Here is a 24,013-nt window from a genome sequence, read left to right as displayed (position 1 = left end):
AAATAAGAAGTTAAATATCTTAAAAGAAACTGACAATTAAATACAACAATGACATTTTTAAGTCGCATTTCCTCCGAAAGCTGACGATTTTCGAAAAAGATTTTGATAAAAAATGTCAGTTTTGTATGAAAGTCAAGTTTCTAATTTGAAGTGTTACTATCTCTTACTGTTAAGGATATAAATTGACTAATAAAGAAACCCGAAGAACTAGGTCCAATTTGATGTCAGAACATAATGCCCCCCTTCAAACTCGGAAACTTTTGTTTAAGTTATTTTTTGATTAGTTAACTATAAAACGAACTATTATTCATTATGGATTAAAACGACGACCCACCCTGTATAGCAAGACCAAGGCATCAAGTTGAACCTCCAATATGAAAATCTGATGCACTCGAATTACTACACATTTTGGATTTTCAATAAATTTTCATGAGCTTGCGTCACCTCCAAGTCGTCGGTCTAAGGTATGAAAGCTTCGTTGGTGCCCACATAACATCCCCTATGAAATTATGATGCGCCCGACCTATTTTTTTTCTTTCCATTTCTAACCCGTCCACACGTTTACCCAAACCGCCAGATTATTATATTTCCGTAATCAAAGATACTGACGCGCTCGAGTTTCTCCACAGGATTGTTTCTTTTTATATTGTCTACGGTCTGTAAGTCATTTTCCTTCCATCGCTAAATTAAAAATATTTTTAACATATTTTTGAAAAAAATGGACACGATGCCCTTACCATTTCGGAGTACAGATTTATTTTTTCTTAAAATAAAAACCAACAATAAATAATATATATTTTACAGTGAAATTTTATTAATTTTAATTAAAAGGCTTAAAACAGAGACAAAGATTGAAATGTACAAAATAAACTGTAAAAATAATAATAGTAAATATTTAATCAATAATGAATCAATCAATCAATCAATTAATATATATATAAATCAATATATATATTTTTTATAATAATAAAGTTGAGAATATAATATATATTATTTTATCTAACATTTTCATTTTTTTTTTTAATTAAATTTACGATAACAGTGGTTTTTAATTTAATTTTTTTTTAGTTTTTCACTTACATTCCACAACAATTAAAACAAACAAAAAGAAGAATATATAAGTGTGTAATAATTAAAAAAAAGATAAACAATTACGTTAAATCATTTTTACTTACATCTTAGATCGAATTCGATTTACAAAATCTCAATTTTAAAATTAAATACTTTGGAATGACTGAATTTTTTTTTAAATGGCTTTCACACTAAATATTATGATACAAGTTTGCTAAAAACAACAATGAATATGATCAGCCCCAAATTCAATCCACGATGTAAATTTTTAGCGTAATCAAAAAAAAATAAAAATCGTTTGAAAATCAATCTTCTCAGTACGGAATTAATTATTTATAAATAAATTACTGAAAAACTACGTTTTTTTTTTGTCGCGGCCACCAGAGGAATGCTCAAATACTAAATTCGTCCTAAATATTTTTTTTATTTATTTATAAGACCACTCTCACACTCAAGGGTTTGGGAACGGAATTTTTTATTATCATTTCATTTTTTTTATACTCTAAAAAAAAAACAGAAGGTCTAAAAATTTGTTTCCGAACTAAATAAAAGTTTCTTTATAGAAAGTTTTTTTTTTGTAATTTGTGACGAATTAATAATCTATATATACGTTTTCTCTAGCTAGAACTTTCTATAATGAAGCAATTCATACAATAAATTTTCATCTAGAAATATATGCATCTACTTATCTAAGTTTACTTTTCATCAAAAAAGCATTAAATCTTTTTAGATAAAATAAATCTAAAAATTTTGTTTAAATAGAAACAAATTTAAATACCTTCGTTTTGTGGACGCGAAAAGTATATAATTCGAGATTATATATGTTACTCCGTTAGATGTTAGTCCAGATATGTAAAGCTTTCTTTCCACAAAAAAAAAAATTACGATTCTAGCGCGAATCTTAAAGGAATTATATACTTTTGCCTCGCCGAAACATAAAATAAATTTAAATTTTATTATGCTCTCTTTTTTTTTTATTATTCAATGTTTAGGCAACGTGAAATAAGGTGATGACCTAGAAGAAGGTGTGGGATTTACGAATCCTCACATGCCCCCATAACCTTGATAGGACATGTTTGGAACGTAACCAGGTACTTGAGCTACCTGAGGTTGATATACCATACCAGGACCAGCTGTCAACATTAACTGTGGTTCAGGCATCATCATTTGTGGTTTCTCTTCGGCAACATCTTTTTGTCGTTGTGCATCCGCTTGCTCTAATCGTTCAACTTTTGTCGCTAGCTCTCGTGTGACTTGTATCATGTACGGCATTGCAAAGTCCATAATATTATGACGCCATGCAAGTTCTAATATAACATCGGGTCGTAATAAATCGTAACATTGGTATAAACATGCAGCAAAACAATCGTATGCTTCACGCTCTAAGAACCATCCTAATAATTCTTCAGCTAGTTCACCTTGTCGTGATTCAGCCGCATATTCCATTGCATCACGGAATAAACGATCTTTTTTACATAATTCAACACTTTGTTTCCAGCGATTGTTGCCTTTATATAAATATGCGGCAATACGTCTAAATTCTGTTAATTCATGTTTCTCCAATTTTTGAGCTAAACCTATATTGTCAAAATTGTCGAATGCATCGATTGATGTACGAAGACCTTGATAATCTTCTTCATCGATTAATAAACCATTTAGTGCTTCATTTATTGCCTTATTATTTAAGCTTTGTACTGAACGTAAGTATGGTTTGACAAGTTGTAAATGATTTGTTTTTGTGAAGTAAGTGACCGATCTGTAAATAAATACAAGTTATTAATTTCAAACTATAAAAAGCACGAATATACATAATTAGAACAAACTATGAAATAATTGGGCATACTTTTTCCCTATTTTTCTTAAAAATTCATATAGATATAGATTAGTTAATTTTTTGAACAAAGAAAATTGATTTATTTCATTTTCTACATATAAAATGTTAAGCGTTATCTCGAAAATTTTAAATTCAATGGTCAAATGAACATGTTTGTTGATTTTCTAGAATAATTAAGATTTCTATTTTAAATATTTCGTCAATTATTTCTATTAGAGTTGCTGACTAGTGACGATTATCAAACAAAAACAAAATAAACACGTATCGACAAAATAGAAATTAGCTAAAATAAAAACAGATAAATGAAAACTCACCTAGTATGATCCATTCGTGGTGCAAGAACCAAAAGCATATCATTTAACAACAACGGTTTATAATCTAAATAAAATTGCACAGCTTTATAATACAATTCCATATTAGCAACTTTTGTAATAATATCCTTGAAATGTCCTTCACGCCATGCTTCAGTTGGATGTGCCATCATAGCAAGTACTGCATTATCATATTCCTCATATTTATCGTACAAGAAAACAAGTTCAGCCCATAAATGTGCTTGTTCAGCGGCACGTAACACTTTTGGAATGTTGACTCGAGACCAGAACAATTCTAAATGTTCTCGCATACGTGCTGGCTTATATTTCGAGTATAAAATAGCCAATTCAGTGAACATACCCATATGGGCACGTTCCAAACCAAGTGCGGCCTCTAATAATCCAATTAATTCCTCAAAATGTCCACGATCTTGATAGTAATTGATTAAATCTTCGAGCTCATCTGCATGGACTACAATATGCATACCGCACATTTGTGCTAAACGGAATTCTTCAGCATCAACGCATGCGAAACATACTTCTTTCCATGTACGTGTAGAGTTTGCTTTGCGGGCACCATCAACAGCACCTTGAAATTCTTTTAAGTGTACCAAAGTGATTGCAAGTCGTGCAAAGTTTGAGACATTGTTGTATAATAATTTTGCAGCATCGTACATTTTATCTTCGAAACAACGATCACCAATCTTTTGGATATCAGCATGATTCGGTCCACTAACAAATTCTTCTAAATCAGCTAAACGGCCGGTACGAGCGTACGCATAAATTAATTCACTCTCAATGTATGATTCACGAGCTTTTTTACGTGCCATTTGTAGATAGCGAACTAAATCTTCCCAACTATCGGCTTTACTTGCAATTGCTACAACATCCATGTATGCTGATGGATCGTCTGCTTTTATGTAACTGTCGATTGCTTCTTTAACTAATCCTTGATTTAATTGGGCACGAGCTAGTTGACTCCATACAGCTGGTTCATTACAACGTTCAGCAAATTCGTAGGCCCGATCTAAATTGTTTACTTGTTCAATTAATACCTAAAAAAAAAACAAAAACAATTATAAATTAAAAAATGTATAAAATAGGCAGTATAAAAATAATCTAGAAACATATTTGACATTTATATAACTTTCATCCCTTTTTTCATGTCCCTGAAGCTACCAGTCAAAATAGTTTAGGTGAATTTAAATTTTTTTTCTTGCTTTCTTAATATGTACTTCTTCTCCGAAGTGTACAGAAGAAACCTGGGTAATTGGACAAACGGACTCGACCTTTAAAAAAGTTATAACAACTGATTGAAGGTGCCAAATTATGAACTTTTAATTTTTTCTACTCTTTCATATGGATGTACAGAATAGGCCTGGGAGATTTGACAGATGTATTCGACCTTTACAAAAGGTCTGGAGTCTTATCATTGAATAAAAAAAAATTTCTGCCCTTCAAGTTGTTTGGAATTTTTATCTTCTAGTTTTCTTCGTATGTAGTTGTTTTCGAAATATACAGAAGAATTCCGAGTAATTAGGCAGACGGACTCAAAGGTCTGAAATGTCACCAACTGATTGAAAATGCAAAAAGTTAAGAACTTTTTAGCCAGTCATGTTGGCGGGGTTGCATCAATAAAAAAATGGTTTAATAAAACTAATTTACCTGAATAGCAGATGTATTAACATCGAATTTCTTGAAAATAGCAAAAGCTTCTTCATACAATTGATTGTTAATTGCAATATTTGCAATATCTGGAGCATCATAATTATCCAAACGATTAATATAATCCATGACACGACTACAATCAGCTTTAATCGCAGTTAAAATCAACAAGTTCTGCAAATTACGATGATCGGAGAACACCGAATTATCCAATACAATTTTCTCTAACAATTCAATCAACTCGTTTGGTAAATCTGCTGTCATAAATGCTTTCACAGTAACAGAAATATCTTCAGGATCTTGTGTCTCAGATAAAGCTGTTTGTACAACTTGATCAATCAATTGTCGTTTAAATGGATTACTTTCAGATAAAACTTCCGTCCATAATTCAGGTTCACGACGTCGTACTAAATAACGGGCCAATGATTTGAATAAAGAATTTTCATTACAAACAGCGATTAATTCTCGATCACATTGTCCACGTTCGTAAGCTACGCATGCTAAATGAGGATCTCGTTTCTCACAATATCTTCCCACTACACGACTATCGTACCATTGATTCTCTTTCAAGAATCGTTCAGCATTGTTGTTGCTGTCAATGTAGATTTTAGCTAGAGCATTATGTGTTGCTGGTTCGACGCATCCTTCATGTACTCGCGATTCTAACCATGGTAATAATAATTTTAAACGATTACGTTTCTCAACTTCTTCAACAAGTTCATCAGTTGAGAATTGTCCTCGAACAACAAGAATTAAATTTTTAATAATATCTTCAGAACAATCGACATCAAGTAATCCTCCAATAACAACTGGTAAACGAGAAGGATTGACCTTTTGCACATAAATTTCGATATACTTTTGTAATGAATTACGATACAAATATAAAACTAAATCGTGTACGAAATCAAAACGATCGCAAACGATTATCAAAGGTAATTGATCGGTTAATTTCGCTTCCTTTAAGAAGTTCTTTACACGCTCAGCATTATAACAGTTGGATTCACGGCAAATACGTTCAACTTCCTTAATTTGTCCAGTTTTACACGCAGCTTGGATGTATTTGAAGTGTACTTCTTGATCTTGACTGAAGTTCACAATTGAACCCAAAAAGTAGAATAAACCTTCGTAGCTTTTAAAGCTTTCAAATAAATCAATAAGAGCTTTTGTTGTAAGTTGTTCATGGTATTTGGTTGCAATTTGTACACAAATTTGTAAATTTTGACGAATATTTGCTGTTAACATAGCTTTCAAACATTCTAGTGAATCTTCAACGGATAATGTTCCAAAGAATCCAACTAACCAATCGGCTGGTAATAAATGTGTATGCACCACAGCACGTTTGATATCATATAAATCGGTGTAATGTTCCAAAGCACGTTGTAAAAGACCAGCTTTTTCACAAAGTTGTGCAATATGAGCTTTATCGTAATGTGAAAACATTGCATTACCCAAAATTGCATCAGCAACTTGTGGTGCTGACATTAAATTCATTTCAAGAAGACGTGTTTGTAATGGTCCTTCACTGGGACGATTATTTTTAAGAGCATCCAATAAAAATGCCGTACATTGTTGTACCATGTTTTGTTCCATAAATATATCCACAATTTGATTAATATCCGCTAATGGTTCATCATCAGCAACTAACATACTAGCAAAGCTTGCACCTTGATCAGGATTGGTTCGCATAACTTGACGTAATAAAAATATATAATCTGGTGTATAAGACACTTTTTTAGCATATAAAACAATTTTTTGGAATTGGCCAGTTTCAGCGAAACTTTGTATAACCTTATTTGGTACATTCGCACGTAAATATACACTTAAAGCGAGGGTTGGATCTGCTTGTTTAACTAAATCACCTAATTCTTCGGAACATTCTAGTTTCTCTTCTTTTAGCCATTTTTCTAATAGTTGTTTTCGGCCTTGTAACAATACTGGTTTACATAATTCTAATGATTCGTAACGATTTAATTGACCTTGATCAAGTAGTATGCCAAAATATTGTAATAGTGGACTTGTTTGTCCGGCAACGGCAGGAACTTGTTGAAAACGTTGTATTGTTGCTGGTGTACGTAATATACCTTTTGGTGCATTTGCAGCAACTTTAGCTGCTTCAGCGTACTGAGCATTTTGGAAAAGTAAATTAAATTTGCGTACAAATAATTCTTCAGCACCCGCTAAATTGTTACGTACAGCCATACGTAAAGCTAATTCTGGATTTTGTAATACGGAATTGATGTATGGGATTATATTGTCTTCTTCAACGGTTACTGATAGCACGTGACCTTTGCGATTTACACCTAATAAAATAAATTATTGTTTTAATATCCAAAAAAGTGGCATATTTTATGGGGGAAAGCAAAACGGTCTGACATATTATTTTTTTGGGCAGGAAATCTCTGATGATCCCACCTTCAGGGCCTGTATGGAGGACGATGAAACCTCCATATAAGTTATTTGCAGCTGCAAAAACTTCTTAAGGGCGTTAAGTTAGGAATGTTTGGATTCGAATCCTTGGATCCATCAATCCTAGATGAAATCCCGGCGGAAAAGCTATGGATTTTCTGCTTGGCATCGAGCCTCGACAGAATCCTTCAGCTTCATCTGGTTAAAATTTTGGATGATAAACTAGCTTGATTTATCCGATTTTCAATATTTAGGAACTTTAAAAATTTGTAAATAAAAAATATGTTTAACTTACCAATGATTCCACCGCTAGCTTCATGTGGCGCTGTTACAAAAATAGTATCCGTAGAAATACGATTCATATAAATACATGTAGCGGTTTCAATATCGTACATATGAATATAACCGTATTTGGTAATCAAATAGATAACATCATATTTGGATGATACTTGCATTGCAACTGGAAAATCTGTTTGTGCTTCTGGTGGGAAAAACACATCAACAGCTTTTTTCGGGAATGGTTGATTACCCGCTGGCGGTTGTCCAACTTCAATGATATGTAATTTACCACCTTGTAATGTTCGTACCGCAAAACAGAATAATGTTGATGGTTCAGCATTGCCTTCTAATTTAAATGTTGCAAAACTTGCTGCATGTCCTTCAATTGGTTGTGAACATTTTCTTTCAACGGAGTACAATTGCATTGCACCGACAACACGATTTTGTTGTGCTGAGATACCTACACAAAATTTACAATGTTATTAGTTTTACACTTTTTTGTCCATATTTTTACACGAGTTTACAAGTAAACAGTGGCGGATTTAACGGAAAAGACCCAGTAGGCGAAATCTATATACAGAAGTTTTTTTTTTTAATTTTCGTTGGTGCCCTCTTGTCGTACACTCACTTTTATACAAATTTCCTCCCTTTTTAGTCTTCATAAAAGCACTTGGTCCCCTTGTGGTGCCCTATTTCAAGGGCCTAGTAGAGCCTGCTCCTTTACCCACCTCTCATGACCACCAAATTTTTTAACGAGTAGTTTCCGAGCTACGAGTTATAGTACTATAATGTAAGTGTAGCTTTGATCACCCTTAGCTTGAAAACTACCCGTTAAAAAATTTTGAGGCCGTGAGAGACTTTGATCAGAATGATCCAAAGAACATTTTAGAGATGGTTAAAAAAAGTTTCACAGAAAGCCACTTTTCTATCTAATATTGCGGGGTCCTTTAAAGATTTAGGCTGTTAAAGTTTGCGTTATGTGTATATCAACACACAGTCCAAACTCTTTGCACTAGGTTCGAGAAAATTTGCATGTGGGTTTCTTTGACACTGTAGGTGGGCACTAGGGAAGGATTTTAAAAATTTAACTCTTACGGTGATGAAAAAGAGAATGAAAGTTTATGGATACATTAAATCAACTGAAAAACTACTTGTTTTCAAAAAATTAGGGTTCCGTATCAAAAAATTAAAACCAACGAAATTATGAACAAAAGGAGGATAAGTGATGGCAAATGAAATGAAGATTTTAACTTGTATTTAAAATTGAAGTTGTCTAGCAAAGCGGGTGGTTAACAGCTAGTATAAATATATTTAAAGATAAATGACAGGCACAAAAAATGTATACATTCTTTGGGACACTCTGTCTTTTGCCCCAAAAATTACACCTCCTATCTGGTTACATTGTATTGATAAGATAAAGTGACAACAATTGACCTTATTTTAGTAAAATATTAAAAGTTTGGGAAGTCTCGATATTTTTATTGTAAAAAAATATGGCTAGAAGCAATTCATGTTCGAGATAGAATTAGATTCTATCTATTCTATTTTCTTCCGTAACTTTAATGACTGGACATTTCAACTAAACCATTATTTTAGTACTTAATATCTTTTTAATTACTTAAAATTAATTAATAAAAGTACAAATTCAGTGAGGGCATTTAAAAATTTCTAAAACGGAAATTCAAATTTTTATATGGACGTGACATCAAAGTACGGGCTTGTCAAATTTGTTGACATACTGTATGATATTTATTACATTTTATATGATATTTCATTAAATTATATTACTCTACGGCTTTTTATTAGAAAACTTAATGCTAACGAGTGTAAATTCTGTTTTAAATTCATTTTTTTTAAAGTGTAAATTATACATTGAACTGTCACCAATTGACAGATCACGTACTTATACGTCATCAACAGAGAGCGCCAAAAAATTGCGTTTAAATATCTCAAAATTAGAATGTATTTTAAATATTTTTTTATACTTAAATACAGTATTTTTAAGCAGTATTTATATTTTTTTACTTTATTATAACGGTGTAAACAATGAATTAAAAATATAAAAAAAATACATGAATATTCCCTATTAAAAAAATGGAAAAATTCCATAAAAATTAACATAATTTACAATATTTAGCCTAAAGCAATTTAATTATCGACAAGTTATGCAATAAAAAAAATTAAATAAAAAGAAATACTAACCCACTAACAAAAGCCAAGCTTGCTTCGGATCTGTACGATAATTAATAATTTGACATCCATTTAAAGATTGATGACGATCGAACATCTTAACAGGTGTTGAATCACCTTCCATGGACCAATGAAACACTGATGTTTCTGTCACCAATGCTAATGTATTTAACGATATCCATTTCCAAAATACAACATCCTCCGACATTGTATGTGCTTTCATCTTTGATTTCATTTCAATATTAAAAATCTGTAATGTTTTCTGTGCTTCAACACCAGCTTTCCCTTTTAAAGCGATCACTTTTGATGCTGGATTCATAATCGCTGAATCGGCACTTATTGGTCTTCGTATAGGATTTGTTGGATCGTTCATATCGATTATAACTACCTGTGCGGTATCACCAACTTTCTCACGGACACAGATAAATTTATCTGATTCCATCGTAAGCGTATTAAACGAAACATTGGCCTGCGATATTCCAACAGTTGACAACTAAATGATATAAAAAAATGTGCCGGTTACATAACTATTTAATCACGATTAATCGTATTAAATTGTTTACACGATTAGAAAATTTTCTAAAAATCGTTCTATTTGTGAATTAGAGCATTTACTAATAGATGTCATGCGGATGATTAAATTGTTTTTAAATGTATAATTAGTTTAAATAAAAATCAAATGTGAAATATATTTAAAAATAGGAAATAACTTTTGAAAAAAATATCAAAAAAAGGGGCGTACATACCTGTAAATGTTCTTGGAATCGAATCGGTAGCAATTGCGTAGTCATTTTGAAAAAAGGAGTATTTGACTCCGTTGAAACTATATTGAAAACAACTGTCCAAAATTAGACAGAAATTTGAAAAACCTTTGATGCAACTAATTTAAAACTGGTGGTGTACTTTCGTTTTTTCAATAAGTCATTACTTGCTTTCTTGACAATAGTGTAATGACAGGCTTCACTCTTTCAGAACAATTTAGCGTACGACACCCAACATGGCGTCGACAATATAGTTTTTCATACACAGTGGGTTAAATGCCGACTAAACACTTATTCGAATTTTTTTTTTCGTAATTTTAAAACTATTGAAATCACATAGAAAATAATGAAAATATTTATTGAAAAAAATATGTTTATCGAACGAAAAATTGAAAGAAATTATGTAAATATCCGGAAAATATTTGATATCGGTACTATTTTTGTACGCGGATGCCACATGAACACTGAAATTTGTACTTTATATAAAATACAATAAATATTGACGTTTATTATACAGGTTACCAACCTAAGAAAGTTGATGATTAATTTTCTTTTGATGATTCATAAAAATTTAAATATGCTAATTAATTGTTTCATTATTATTACCCCCTTATTTCTGTATCAATTTGTTTATTTCAAGTTTAATTAATCGTTTTATTCATTTCATAAAAATTCAAACTTTGAAAACAATAGTATTTTAAAACTTTGGAAAATCATCAAAGAATTTTCTCAAATGTCCTGTGCCCGGTCAAAAATATCTTATTAAAACTTTAAAAGAAATGAAAGAATATAGGGCTTTTCATTTTAAAATCACGATTCACATTTGTTTCGTACTAAATGATTTATAGCCAATGTGATAAAATGAATAACAAATATCTTCTATCTTAGTCCTACTTATTGCTGTCAGTACGAAAAAATAAACTCTGCACTTGCGCTTATGACATGATGAAAAAGCCTATTGCGTGTACCTATTTTCGATATTATTTCAAACATACAAGGTTTTCGAAAAGTCTTAGGGCCCTTTTTTATTTCAAAAAACTTAAAAACAAGCGAAAACAAACAATTGACTGAATTAATTGTTGAAATGTATAGACAGTGTTGATTACGCAATCGTTTGTTTTGTTTTACGTCATATAAGTAAAGAAAGAGAGTCACTCTTACACACAAAGTAAATAAGAGTAATTTTTCTTTTCATCTTCCTCAGTGGACATATTTTATTATATACAAAATAAGAATTTTGAATAATTTTTAAGTTGATTTTTAATAAATTTTCCCACTGATTTGAAAAACGAAAATACAATAATAGATCTATTAGAGATAGACCAGCTTAGTAGTATTGATTTTTCAATGAGTTTCAATAAATTTAAATTTGTATTATTTAATTATGCATTTATACATTTTTATTTCAAAATTAAGAATCAAATTTTAACTTTTAATTGTTTATTAAACAATTTTATCTTAAATAAAAATAACATCGATATCTGAAAATTAAAACATTCTTAGAAATTTAAATTTCAGGTAAAAAAAAGAAAAGTGTAAGGACTGTTCTTGTTATTTAGCATATGGTAAAAAGTCTGTCCTTTTCTCTCCGAAGCAAGAATATTATACAACTTCATAAAATATTATTGCTATCTTTGTTGTTTTTAAAACAATTTTAGTAAAAACTTATAGTATCTCGAACCGAAATTGTAAAAATTTCGAAATCTTTTCAACATTCGAGCATTAAGAGTTTTAATATTAGTTCTATTACTCACGTATTCATTTCGTTATTCGCATTTTTCGTTTCTGAGACTCTGGCATTCGTCCTCATAAGGTGAAGAGTTTAATGGGTTCGAATTAATATGGGTTTTTGGAGTTGTCCTGAAGGTATTTACTTTTACCCTGAAGTTATTTTCCTAAAGGTCAAGTCAAGGTCGTATCAAGGCCAATCTAAAAAAAGGCTATAGTATACGTATATAAAAGTAAAAAGTAATAACTTTTCTTTATTATAAACAGAAAATTGCGGGTGTGTCTTCCGTTTGTTTTTCTAGAAGTATTCGAATATTCAATAACATATTTAATAAGTAGGTCATTATGAACATCGAATTGATAAAAGTAGGTCAGGATAGGATTAGTAAGGGTAAATATAAAATGTTTAATATATGTTATAATACAAGGTATCTCAAAAACAACGGATCGGTAACCCTTTTTAGGTCGGTATTTCTATTATTTTTTCTCGTATAAAAAATCTATCAATAATGAAAAACCTTTTTTAGTTCTTTAGTTTGAAGTTCTTCATTTCTTAGAAGCTGTAAAATCACGTTGGTTGTTAAGGGCAGTTCTCTGGCTCGAGCTATGGTTGGTAAATAAGAACGTAGATGGATACATACATCAAAAAAGCATTTTTTTAAAACACCAGAATACATATCGTTACTAACATATTTGTTCTATTTTGAACTTGTACAGTATCCAAATCGACCAAATTGGATGAAAAGGAAAATTTACTGTAGAAATTGCTGTACAATTCGCCTCTTTTGAAGTTCAACCACAAGTATGGCTATAATTACTATATATTGTAACTCTGAATGTTTTCCGGTCAGATTCCTGGTATGAGCTTTCTGTTTCGAGTCCTTTTTGTATCCTTTTTATAGTCCTTATTGACTATTGAGAGTTCTTACTGATAGTCATTTTTACTCTGACTCTGGGAGAGTAATATAACTATAGTGACTTCTTTATTTCATTCGCTATTAGTGAATTTTTTATTTTATTCTTTCGATGTACAAAGTGTAAATTTCTGATTTTACAAAAAGAACAATCTTATTGATTTAAAGTGTAATTTTTTATTTTTAATCATGTTGTAATTTTCATGCATAATTATTATTTTCTATAATATACAAATTAAATATTTACATCACGTATTAAGATAAAAAAAATTTGAATCGATTCTTGACTTAATTTTTGTTTACTTTTATAAAAGTTTATTTACAAAGGCACCATTTATTTAAAATCTATGTGTAAAAAAGATGAGTGATTTCTTGAACCGTTTTCTTTATTATCTTTTCTAAATGGTCTACATTTCGAAGCAACCATTAACATTCCTGTCTAACTTTTTCGATATGTATCACCCTATACATTCAAAGTCAAGGGTGAATAGCTGAATATTAATATTTTAGAAAGCAGAGATTAATAGTTCTTTTTTTCTTTCGTTAGACAGAGTCTTTCTTAGCATTAAAACCCATTTGTGTTTAAAATACTCGAAGCTAAGCCCTCAATTTTTCAAAAATCAAGCCTTAATAAAAGCTATCGTAAGTGAAATTTTAAAAAAATACTTTGATCTAATTTCAGCTGCTGTATCCTGTTTTGAAAATTTCAACTGAAAATGATTTTCAAACTGTTTGATTTGAATCCCCCATATATATTTAAAATAGTCGAAGATAAGCCCACAATTTTTCAAAAATCAAGCTTTAATAAAAGCTATCGTAAATGAAATTTTTTTAAATACTTTGATCTAATTACAGCTGCTGTATTCTGCTTTGAAAATTTCAACAGAAAATGGATTTTCAAACTGTTTGATTTGAATCCAATGTTTGTTCCATTTGTGTATCATTCCCATTATTTCCACCATTCCCAACGACACCTGTATGAATTCTCATATGTACCGTTAACGTCCCATTCAATGAAAATTGTTTACTACAAATTGTACACTTATACGGTTTTTCCCCCGTATGTGTTTGACAATGATATTTTAAATGATTCTTTTGTTTGAAACTTTTATTACAAATATTACATGTAAATGGTCTTTCATCCGTATGGACCGATTTATGCTTGTACAGTGATGTTAAATGTCTAAATGTTTTATCGCATGTTGTACACTTATACGGTTTTTCACCCGTATGTATACGCATATGTTTTGTTAAAACCGAACTATTCGTAAATTTCTTTTCACAAACCGTACATTTACACGGTTTTTCACCGCTATGTGTTAAACTATGATACTTTAAATGGGGTATTTGTCGAAAACTTTGATCGCATATATCACATTTATACGGTTTATCACCGGTATGTATTAATTTATGACGATTTAATGTTGCAATCTGTGAAAATGATTTTTCACAGATTGTACATTTATACGGTCGTTCACCTAAATGGGTCCGGGTATGAACAATAAGAACGGAATCGCTTGAAAATGATTTTTCACATATATTACACTTGTATGGTTTTTCACCGGTGTGTGTACGAATATGCGCTTTTAATCCAATTAAACTTGATAATTCTTTACCACAATGATTACATAAATATGATTTTTCATTGTGTGTAATTTTATGTGCGTGTAAATTTTCACTCGTTTCAAATTTTATGTTACACTTATCACACTGAAATTGTCCATTTTCACTGGTTTCAATACGTTTTTTATATTTGTTACGTATTTTTCGTTTACGTGGCTTTTTTCTGTTTGATGCTGGTGATAATATCGGGGATCGTTCATCCTTGATCGATGCATCTTCTAAGATTAATTTAAACTCATCTTCATCATCATTCCATTCATCATCATTTGAATCATTAAATAAATTTTCCACTTTAACTGAATCGATTAAATTTTCATTCGCGTTCAAATATTTTTCGAATTTTTCGTTGACTTCTTGACATTGTTTCTTGAAAAAGTATGCAGATTTTAATTTTTCCAAACAATACGAGCATATATTTTGCGGATATTTATCATTTTTCATTACCTACAAAACATAAAATCGTTAAGAAAGATATATTTCAGAAAATTTGATTTTATAACTGTATACTTTGATGTCAACGATTTCAGTCAGCATATCGGAAATTGAGAGGGTGTCTGCATTAAATAACGATTGTAAATCACCTTCTAGAGAACATGTACGACATATATTTTCAAAATTCATTTCAATTTTCATGTTTTTTTTTTATTTACAAATTTTTTATTAATTCACGATTCTGTCAAATATTTAAAGGTTACATTAATATTTGTCAACATTAAATGAGCTATCACACAGACTTATACTAAATATAGACCAGAACACCTGTTTTAAAAGAAAATATTTTTTACGTTATCAAAATCTAAAAAAGTGTTTATGCTGATGCTTAACGTAAGCTTTTAGCGTCAAATTTGATCACATGATATAAATTCGATCAGAGTGCCATATAGTTAAAAAGCAGAGATAAAACTGAAAATATATGAACTTCAATTAATTAACGCTGGTATCATTTACTTGACGCTAAAAATGTTATATAGAACTGAATATAATCGATTATGAAGCAGTTTTAAAATACTTCAGACAGAAGGTTACGCTTATTAGATATTATTTAACTATAACACAGGTCTGCAAACAAAATTTCAGCTGCATGAGATATTTCTGCATGATGGCCATTTTTTTCTAGCACGTAAGATTTTTTTGCAAATTCAAACAAAAATTGGTGAAAGCACTCGTTTATTAAAAATTATACAGTAGCCTGCAAGCATAGTGACATCCCATATTCCTTGGTACCGTCTCTTGATATCGCGGACATCCTGGTGAAATCGCTCCCCCTATTATTTACTGTAAGCTCCCAAGTTTTCAGGAAAATATTCTATGTGGGAGTGTAAAAAATGGACCTTCAAGCTTATCTTGCAACCTTGAGCTTCGTATACTGCTAGTTGAACAATGATTTTGTAGTCAGGATCCTTAGTATTTCCCAAAAACTTTCGCACTACATCCTTGAACGATACCCAAGCTTCTTTTTCCTTCTCAATCATACTTTCCACAAAGAGGGTGTCAGTTAAAAGCCTTCTTATGTCGGGGGCCAGTGAAAACTCTCTCTTTCAATTTTGCTTCTGACAGCTTCGGGAATTTTGTACATAGATATTTAAAATAGTCTCCATCCTTTTGCAGTGATTTTACAAATTGTTTCATCAACCCCAATTTGATATGAGAGGTGGCAACAAAACTTTTTCTGGTGGCACCAAAGTAGTATTGATAGCCTTTTTATCTCCAGGTGTTAAAGTTTCTCGGGATGGCCAATCACTTTTAGTCCAGTGCTGTTTTCTGGCTCTACTATCCCATAAACATAAGAAGCATGGGTATTTAGTATAGCTTGCCTGCTGACCCAAAAGTATCATGAGTATTTTGAAGTCCCCACAAACCTTCCATTGATGGTCCTGATATTTGATTCTTTCCAGGATAATGGCCAAATTATTACAGTTAGTTTTCTTCCATATGCACAGAATACCCCATTGGAAGCGAAGCTAATTTGTTTTCATTGTGCAATAATAATACTTTAAGACTAGTTTAATATAATATTACTATAAAATATCATATAATACTACTTTAAGACTAGTTTATGTTGTTACTAATATCTAAAAAAAGCTATGTGATAGAATGTTTTGAATAGTTTTCCTGTTTTTGGGAGGTCAAAATCTATACGAAAATGTAAAAAAATCCTATGCAGTTTTTTAGTCGCAGACCTGTGTAATTTATAAAATATTATAATAAAAAATATATGTTAATATAACTATGTGTGTTTATAATATATAAGTCTGTGAATTATTTCTGTGTTTTCTAAAACATAACCTAGAAAAACGCTAGCGGCATAATCGCAAATAAACTGAAAATTAAGAAAATTCAATTTTGAACAAGAAAATTCATAATGACGGATGGTATGTTGAATCATTTTTTATTGATTAAGCCAAATATTAGTATTTAATAAAATATAAAAATTTACAGAAGAGGTAATTCGACGACGATTATTAATCGACGGAGATGGAACGGGAGACGATCGACGATTAAATGTTCTTTTAAAGACTTTCAACAAATGGTGTACTTTACCAAACGACAGTGAAAGTCAAATAATACTCGATCGAATGTTAGCACAATTGGCTCAATGTGAATTTGCTGTAAAAAAATCACAAATTTCAGCAAAAATGAGCGCCCGTGAATTAAAAAATTACGAAGTAATCTCCCAAGAGATTGAAACGAACATCGAAAATGTAAAAGCATTAATCGAAACAAGTAAAACGGATTTAAAACATGCAAAGACTGTTCGTAAAAATAAAATGGAATATGATGTTTTGGCGAAAGTAATTAACGAACAACCGGATCGTAAAGAAACCGATAAAAAATTAAATGAATTACAGAAAGAATTAAAACTTTTAGAAGAGAAAAGTCAACATTTAGAAGCGAAATTAGATATGAGACGGAAACAATTTTATGTACTTGTGTCTAGTGTGAATCAATTAAAATCGATGATCGAAGCGAGTGATGATGCCACGAATGTAGAAGATCTTGGTTTAGAACCATTTGATGATGATATTACTGATATTGGAAATAGTCCGGTACCAGATGTAACAATTGATTAAACTATCTCATTTATTGTAAATAGTATTTAATAATAATAACCATTTTTATACTTAAACTGATGTTTTTTTTTTAATCCTTGAATACAATCGGACTCTTGCAGTCTAATTTTGTATATAATGAAGATAAGTCACCCTCTAAAGAACATGTACGGCATATATTTTCACAATTCATGTTTAGCTAAAAATTATCAATGTCCTCGGCAATATGTTCTAGTCACGAACCCATCTTATAAGGACGTGAAACTCCAATGCCGAACTAGAAAGCCTAGAAGCGCTTGTGGCAAAATTTACGGCGTCCATCTGGGTGGAGTCTAGTCATCGGTCGTTACGTGCTTTGTACTACCCTTCAAGATGTCTTTCTCTCGAATATAAAGAAAGCGATGTTTACACAATTGAAATTGTTCAATTAATTGAAAACAAAAGACAGCCTGCTACCCTTCCCACTCGGGTTTCACGTCTTTGTTATATGGGTTCGTGTTTCTAGTCATAGACGAATATATGAAATAGATTGACAAAGTACAAATTATCATGAATACCAAAAAAGCTGTAAAGTCACCACCAAGCGATTGATCGCAGTAGACAGAGTACAATAAAGTAGGTGCGGATAGCTGTAAAGAGACATATAAAGTAGACTCGTATAGCTGTCTTCGTCACTCTTATACGCCTTTGGCTTACAATCTCCCTCTTTCTACTTCTCTCACTGCAGTCAAGAATTCACTTATTGTGTTTCCGATGTCTATGCAGCACTATGATATTATCTCTATGGTGAATACTTATTTTATATGAAAATGATTATGACAAACTATTTAATTAAATTCAATTTATTCCTTTTCTAAAAACTAATACAAACATTGTACAGAACATGTCATAAAAGAGGGATAGGGAAAATTAAAGGAAGATATTAACATTTACATTCAAACTATGGAGGGTAAAGATAAGGTGAACTATCTTATATGGTGAACAAATTGAAAGTATCCACCAGTAAGCAGCAAATTATAGCTCAAAAACCCATCAAAATAGCGCTAACGTAGCAAAAGGTGTTTGAAGTAAACTTTTTGTAACAAAAAATTTATAATCTAACAAATAATGGTGTGGGTGGCCTCTGTGATAAGGCGTATGTCCCAAATATGGAGGTTAAACCCCCATTATTATTTTTATTATTATGTTAACTTCTTTATCCTTCTATAACCCCTTGTTTAAATCTTTATCTTACTCTTATTACTTTTTATTTAAACTTACACTCTAGCTACAACAGCCCCATCTAGCAGTTCCTGTTGTTCCAGTCACAGACAATATCAAATGTTTGAGGTTGTAAGGCCGTATTTTTTACAATCAGAAATTCGAGTTCTATTAAACAGATCTTCTAGTTTTTCATTTTCAACTTCAAAGAATGTTGCAGAATCCTATAGACTTATGATTTTCAACGTTCGGCTCAGATTTAAAAATCGTACAATACAATTTTCGAATTTTTAGGAAGGCGCAAATACATTTCCCTGCCCCCCCCCTCATTGCAACTAACTCCTCATGAAAAAGATGCTTTTCCATTATGAATACGTTTATGTCGAACTAAATTATAATTAGTAGGAAATGCTTTATGACAAATTTCACATGAAAATGGTTTTTCTCCAGCATGAATTCGAGCATGTTTATTTAAACATCTCTGTTGATTAAATGTTTTATCACATGCATCACAACGAAATTGTTTTTCTTTCGCATGAGATCGTTTATGTTTAACTAAAGAACCTTGTTGTGTAAATGTTTTAGCACAAATATCGCAAGAATACGGTTTATCCCCGGTATGTGTACGTTTATGCTGAACTAAACCCGATTGATTAGCAAATGTTTTCTCACAAACATCACATGCAAAACGTTTTTCGCCGGTGTGAATCCGTTTATGTTGAATTAAACTTGTCTGATGTGTAAATGTTTTATCACACACATCACACAAGTATAGTTTTTCCCCGGTATGAATACGTTTATGTTCAACCAGAATGTACTGTTGCGTGAAAGTTTTCTTACAAATATCACATGAAAATGGTTTTTCCCCGGTATGAATACGTGTATGTTTAATTAAATGTTGTTTTCGATAAAAAGTTTTACCACAAGTTTCACATAAATATGATTTTTCTCCATTATGAACTCGTTTTTCTTTTACTAAATTTGATTTTTCACTAGTTCGAATCACTTCCGAATCAGATTTCGTCGCTGATAGATCAACTTCAATGCTTTCATTATCGCTTTCATATTTGATTGATCGTAAATTATCATCAGTTATTAAATCTGTTTGTGGTGGTGAATTTTCATCTTTAACTGATACATATTCTAAAAATTTTGGAAAATCTTCAGTTTCACATCCATCATTTGAATCATCACTGGATAAATTTTCCACTTTAACTGAATCGATTAAATTTTCATTGGTTTTTAAGTATTTTTCAAATTTTTTATTCACTTCTTGGCATTGTTTCTTAAAACTGTATGCGGATTTTAATTTATCTAAACAATTCGTGCATATATTTTGTGGATAATTATCGTTTTTCATTACCTGAAAACGGGAAATATTAAAAATTGTTGGGGTAGTTAAAAAATTGATTAATTAGAAATTTACTTTGATGTCAGCGATTTCGGTGAGCATATCAGAAATAAAGAGTTCATTATTAAATAATGATTGTAAGTTACCCTCTAAAGAACATGTACGACATATATTTTCAAATTTCATGATTTTTTTATTTACAAATTTTACGATTCTGTCAAATATTTAAGGCTTCTGCCATCTTATAGACTTATACTAAATATAGACAGATAATATACTTTTTATCTACCCCCTTAAAACTAGAGAACTTTACTTTGTAGAACTCAATAATTTAGGATTTGAAGAAATGAAACTTCCAATTTTCTTTGCTTAGTCCACTTATATTTTATTTTTTAATATTTTCATAATTTTAAACATGACGTTGATAATGAACTTTTTTCATATAGACTTATACTAAATATAGACGGTTAATATACTTTTTATCTACGCTCCCCAAAGTAAAGAGCTTTACTTTGTAGAACTCAATAATTTAGGATTTGAAGAAATAAAACTTCCAATTTTCTTTGCTTAGTCCACTTATATTTTATATTTTATTATTTTCATAATTTAAAACATGACATCGATGATGAACTTTTTTCATATAGACTTATACTAAATATAGAGAGATTATAAACTTTTATCTACGTCCGTGAGATAAGAAGTAGAGAGTTTTTTAATTTGTGGAACTCCATAATTTAGGATTTGAAGAAATGAAACTTCCAATTTTCTTTGCTTAGTTCGCTTTAAACGTGAAATGTTTAGTCTAATATGGAATGTATGGAATGTAGAGGTAAAGAACACAATCTCTTATGTATGGAATGTAAAGATGAGGAACACAATCTCTGTGTTAAAAAAAGAATAGAATTGTGAAAAATTGACCAACGCGTTTGATCTTTAGTGTGCCGAAAAGGAACAAACATACATATGATAAACACATTACCACTCCTTTGCGTCTCTGCTAAATTTTTTTTCACATAGCAGTGCGACCTAAACTGACCACGTGACCTAGTTTGACTCTCAAACTCAGCGCCAAGCTTAAATTTATACGATTAACAAAATTCTTTGATATGATAACTCAGTTTGGGAGAGATTTATGAATAATAATTTTTTCATTTGCTTTAACAATTTTATTCAGTTACAAAATTGTACAATGCATTAGTTTTTTTTTTTAATTAGATGCTTGTTCAGTTTCATTAGTTTCAGGTAATAAATGTTTTCTTTTATGTCGTTTCATGCTACTTGAATCATAAAATCCTTTATTACATATTGAACAAACGTATGGAGTTTCTCCGGTGTGCATTCGCATATGTACTGTTAAATTATATTTAAGTGCAAAACTTTTATCACAATATTTACATTTATGTTGTTTTTCACCCGTATGTGTAAAACTGTGCGATTTTAAATGTGCTACTTGTCGAAAACTTTGATTACATATTTCACATTTAAACGGTTTATCGCCTGTATGTGTTAATTCATGATTTTTTAATCCACATTTAATTGCAAACGATTTTTCACAAAACCTACATTTATACGGTTTTTCCGTAACGTGTATTTGCCGATGTCCATATAACAACGATAATGCCGTAAATGATTTATCACAATTTTCACATTTATACGGTTTTTCTCCTACAAGTACAACAAATATATGTGTTAAGGTCTATGAATCAAGAATTCACACAGGTTTGACTGTAGGTGGAAATAAAGCCTTTTGATGGCGAAATAGAAAATCAATCGGGTTACCTCCATTTTACCAATAAAAAGAAATTTTTATGGTCTAAAATTTTGCTCTTCGTCCATCGTGTGATATTCCCGCTAGATATGGAGAACAGAGATAATGAGAACCATCTCTGTATACAAAAAGTAGTCCATGGAAAAGCAGCAAATTGATGACGCCACGTTAAGAACGATATAATAGCTACTGTATCAAAAATGTAGTTTTAAAGGAAGTGTTCAAAGTAATAAGAGTAAGATAAAGATCTAAATAAATTGTTAAAGAAGGCTAGCGCTATTTTGGTGGGTTTTTCAGTAATAATTTGTTCTACTTTCCATAACGTCAGAGAAATAGATAGACCTTTTCAATTCAAATACGATTCATTATTGTTTCGGGCAAACAGTAATAAGTTAGACAAAGAGCCAATCACTTTTTAAAAGGAAAAGGTCTATGGCCAGCAATTCCCGTAGGTTTTCTTTTTGTTTTTCTGTACCAAAAGGCACTATTTCCATCCACATACAAACCTGTACGAATTATTTCGACTAAATATCTTATTTTCATTTGCCTACCTGTATGAGTATAAATATGCTCTCGCAATTGATAATTCAAAGAAAATGCTTTTCCACAATAATTACATAATTTATCCTTGTTTGTATTATATAACTTTGTTGTACCTTTCTTATGAAACATTTTATGTGATACTAAAATACTTTGTTTAGAAAATTTTTCATTACATATCTTACATTCAAATTCTCCGTTTGCAGAAGGCTGAATTTCAGCGGTATGTTTACATTTGATATGTGTTAACAAATGTGTACTTTGTTTATAAGATTTTTCACAATGATTACACTTATATGGTGTTTCACCGGTGTGTTTCCGCATGTGTACATCCAATGAAAATCTTTGTACGAAACCTTTATCGCATATTGAGCAAACGTAAGGTCGTTCACCGTTGTGTGTTCGTAAATGTCGTGGAAGATTACATTCATGCATGGATTTTAAACATATATTACATTCAACGAATTTATGAGGAGCTTTTGACCGTTTTCTACGTTTTTTAATCTTTGTATTTTTATCCGATTTGTCTAACTTGATGTTTTTACCGCCATCTAATTCGAATTCTCTATTGTTACATTCCTCAACCAATTCACATTTCATTTCACTTGATTCTTCTTTACGAATATTATCTGTATTTACAAATTCGCTACATACCTCAATCGAATCAGTTTCAATTTTAATTTCATCGTAATTTTCTTCTAATTTAATGTCGGTAGCTACATATTCTTTGAGTTTGGTGTTAACATCTTGACATTGTTGTACAAAGCAGTATGCGGATTTTAGTTTTCCCAAACAACACGTACAAATGTTTTGTGGAAATTTATCGTTTTTATTAACCTGGAAAATATTTAAAATATTTGAGATCAGAGTTTTTAAAGTATTAATTCGAAAATAATAAATTTTTTGGTTACCTTAAAATCAACAATTTGATTTAACATATCGGCCAATGGAATTGGTTCTTCGATAAAAAGTGATAATAATTGTCCCTCCGATGAGCAAGTACGACATATTTTTTCAAAATTAATCATTTTTTATCCCACATTAGTAAAAAAAAACATAAAACCTATTAACTGTCATTTGATTCTTTAAGATTTGAAAATGGTGCCATTTAAAAAAAAAAAAAATCAAGTGTGTACCTATCTTGCACATCAAAGAAGTAAGATAATGAAATTAATATTTAGGGTTCCGTAACATAAAATATATTTGTGTTTAGCTGCAATGATCTGAAGCTTTAATTTTATTAATTTCGTGAAAAGGTCAATTAAATTTAAACAAAATTATTTTATTATTAATTTATATATTTATAATATTAAAAAATTTAC

The 24,013-nt window shown here is 30.7% G+C and overlaps 3 protein-coding genes across 3 annotated transcripts; 1 reads left to right on the top strand and 2 right to left on the bottom strand.

The window, feature by feature from the left end:
- Window positions 1–1,201: 1,201 nt before the first annotated feature.
- Window positions 1,202–10,964, bottom strand: LOC123301016 (clathrin heavy chain). Its single transcript, XM_044883729.1, has 6 exons — window positions 10,503–10,964; window positions 9,769–10,249; window positions 7,583–8,026; window positions 4,882–7,181; window positions 3,220–4,271; window positions 1,202–2,827 (listed from the first exon to the last, which is right to left on the bottom strand). Exons 1-6 carry the CDS (start codon window positions 10,545–10,547, stop codon window positions 2,116–2,118), a joined length of 5,034 nt encoding a protein of 1,677 aa, XP_044739664.1. The 5' UTR covers window positions 10,548–10,964; the 3' UTR covers window positions 1,202–2,115.
- Window positions 10,965–14,008: 3,044 nt separating this feature from the next.
- LOC123300437 (zinc finger protein 184-like) lies at window positions 14,009–23,806 on the bottom strand. Its single transcript, XM_044883010.1, has 6 exons — window positions 23,603–23,806; window positions 22,703–23,528; window positions 21,593–22,048; window positions 19,391–20,247; window positions 15,290–15,421; window positions 14,009–15,226 (listed from the first exon to the last, which is right to left on the bottom strand). The coding sequence occupies exons 1-6, from the start codon at window positions 23,717–23,719 to the stop codon at window positions 14,057–14,059; spliced, it is 3,558 nt and encodes a 1,185-aa protein (XP_044738945.1). The 5' UTR covers window positions 23,720–23,806; the 3' UTR covers window positions 14,009–14,056.
- On the top strand, window positions 17,048–17,909 carry LOC123300233 (THO complex subunit 7 homolog). The gene is made up of 2 exons (XM_044882766.1): window positions 17,048–17,154; window positions 17,222–17,909. Exons 1-2 carry the CDS (start codon window positions 17,145–17,147, stop codon window positions 17,851–17,853), a joined length of 642 nt encoding a protein of 213 aa, XP_044738701.1. The 5' UTR covers window positions 17,048–17,144; the 3' UTR covers window positions 17,854–17,909.
- Window positions 23,807–24,013: the final 207 nt, after the last annotated feature.

The sequence above is a fragment of the Chrysoperla carnea genome, chromosome 5 (assembly GCF_905475395.1).
Source record: "Chrysoperla carnea chromosome 5, inChrCarn1.1, whole genome shotgun sequence".
NCBI classification, from domain to species: domain Eukaryota; kingdom Metazoa; phylum Arthropoda; class Insecta; order Neuroptera; family Chrysopidae; genus Chrysoperla; species Chrysoperla carnea.
Note: the sequence above shows the minus strand (reverse complement) of the source record. Positions and strands in the feature narration are given on the sequence as shown.

Coding starts and splice junctions, on each gene's coding strand:
- LOC123300437 (XM_044883010.1), bottom strand. CDS start 23,719: ATGATTAATTTTGAAAAAATATGTCGTACTTGCTCATCGGAGGGACAA. Junction 20,248..21,592: donor AACTGAACAAGCATCTAATT/AAAAAAAAAAAC, acceptor TAATCGATTCAG/TTAAAGTGGAAAATTTATCC. Junction 15,422..19,390: donor AACGTATTCATAATGGAAAA/GCATCTTTTTCA, acceptor TGTAAATAAAAA/AAAAACATGAAAATTGAAAT.
- LOC123301016 (XM_044883729.1), bottom strand. CDS start 10,547: ATGACTACGCAATTGCTACCGATTCGATTCCAAGAACATTTACAG. Junction 8,027..9,768: donor AGCTTGGCTTTTGTTAGTGG/GTTAGTATTTCT, acceptor AATTTTGTGTAG/GTATCTCAGCACAACAAAAT. Junction 7,182..7,582: donor AGCTAGCGGTGGAATCATTG/GTAAGTTAAACA, acceptor TTATTTTATTAG/GTGTAAATCGCAAAGGTCAC.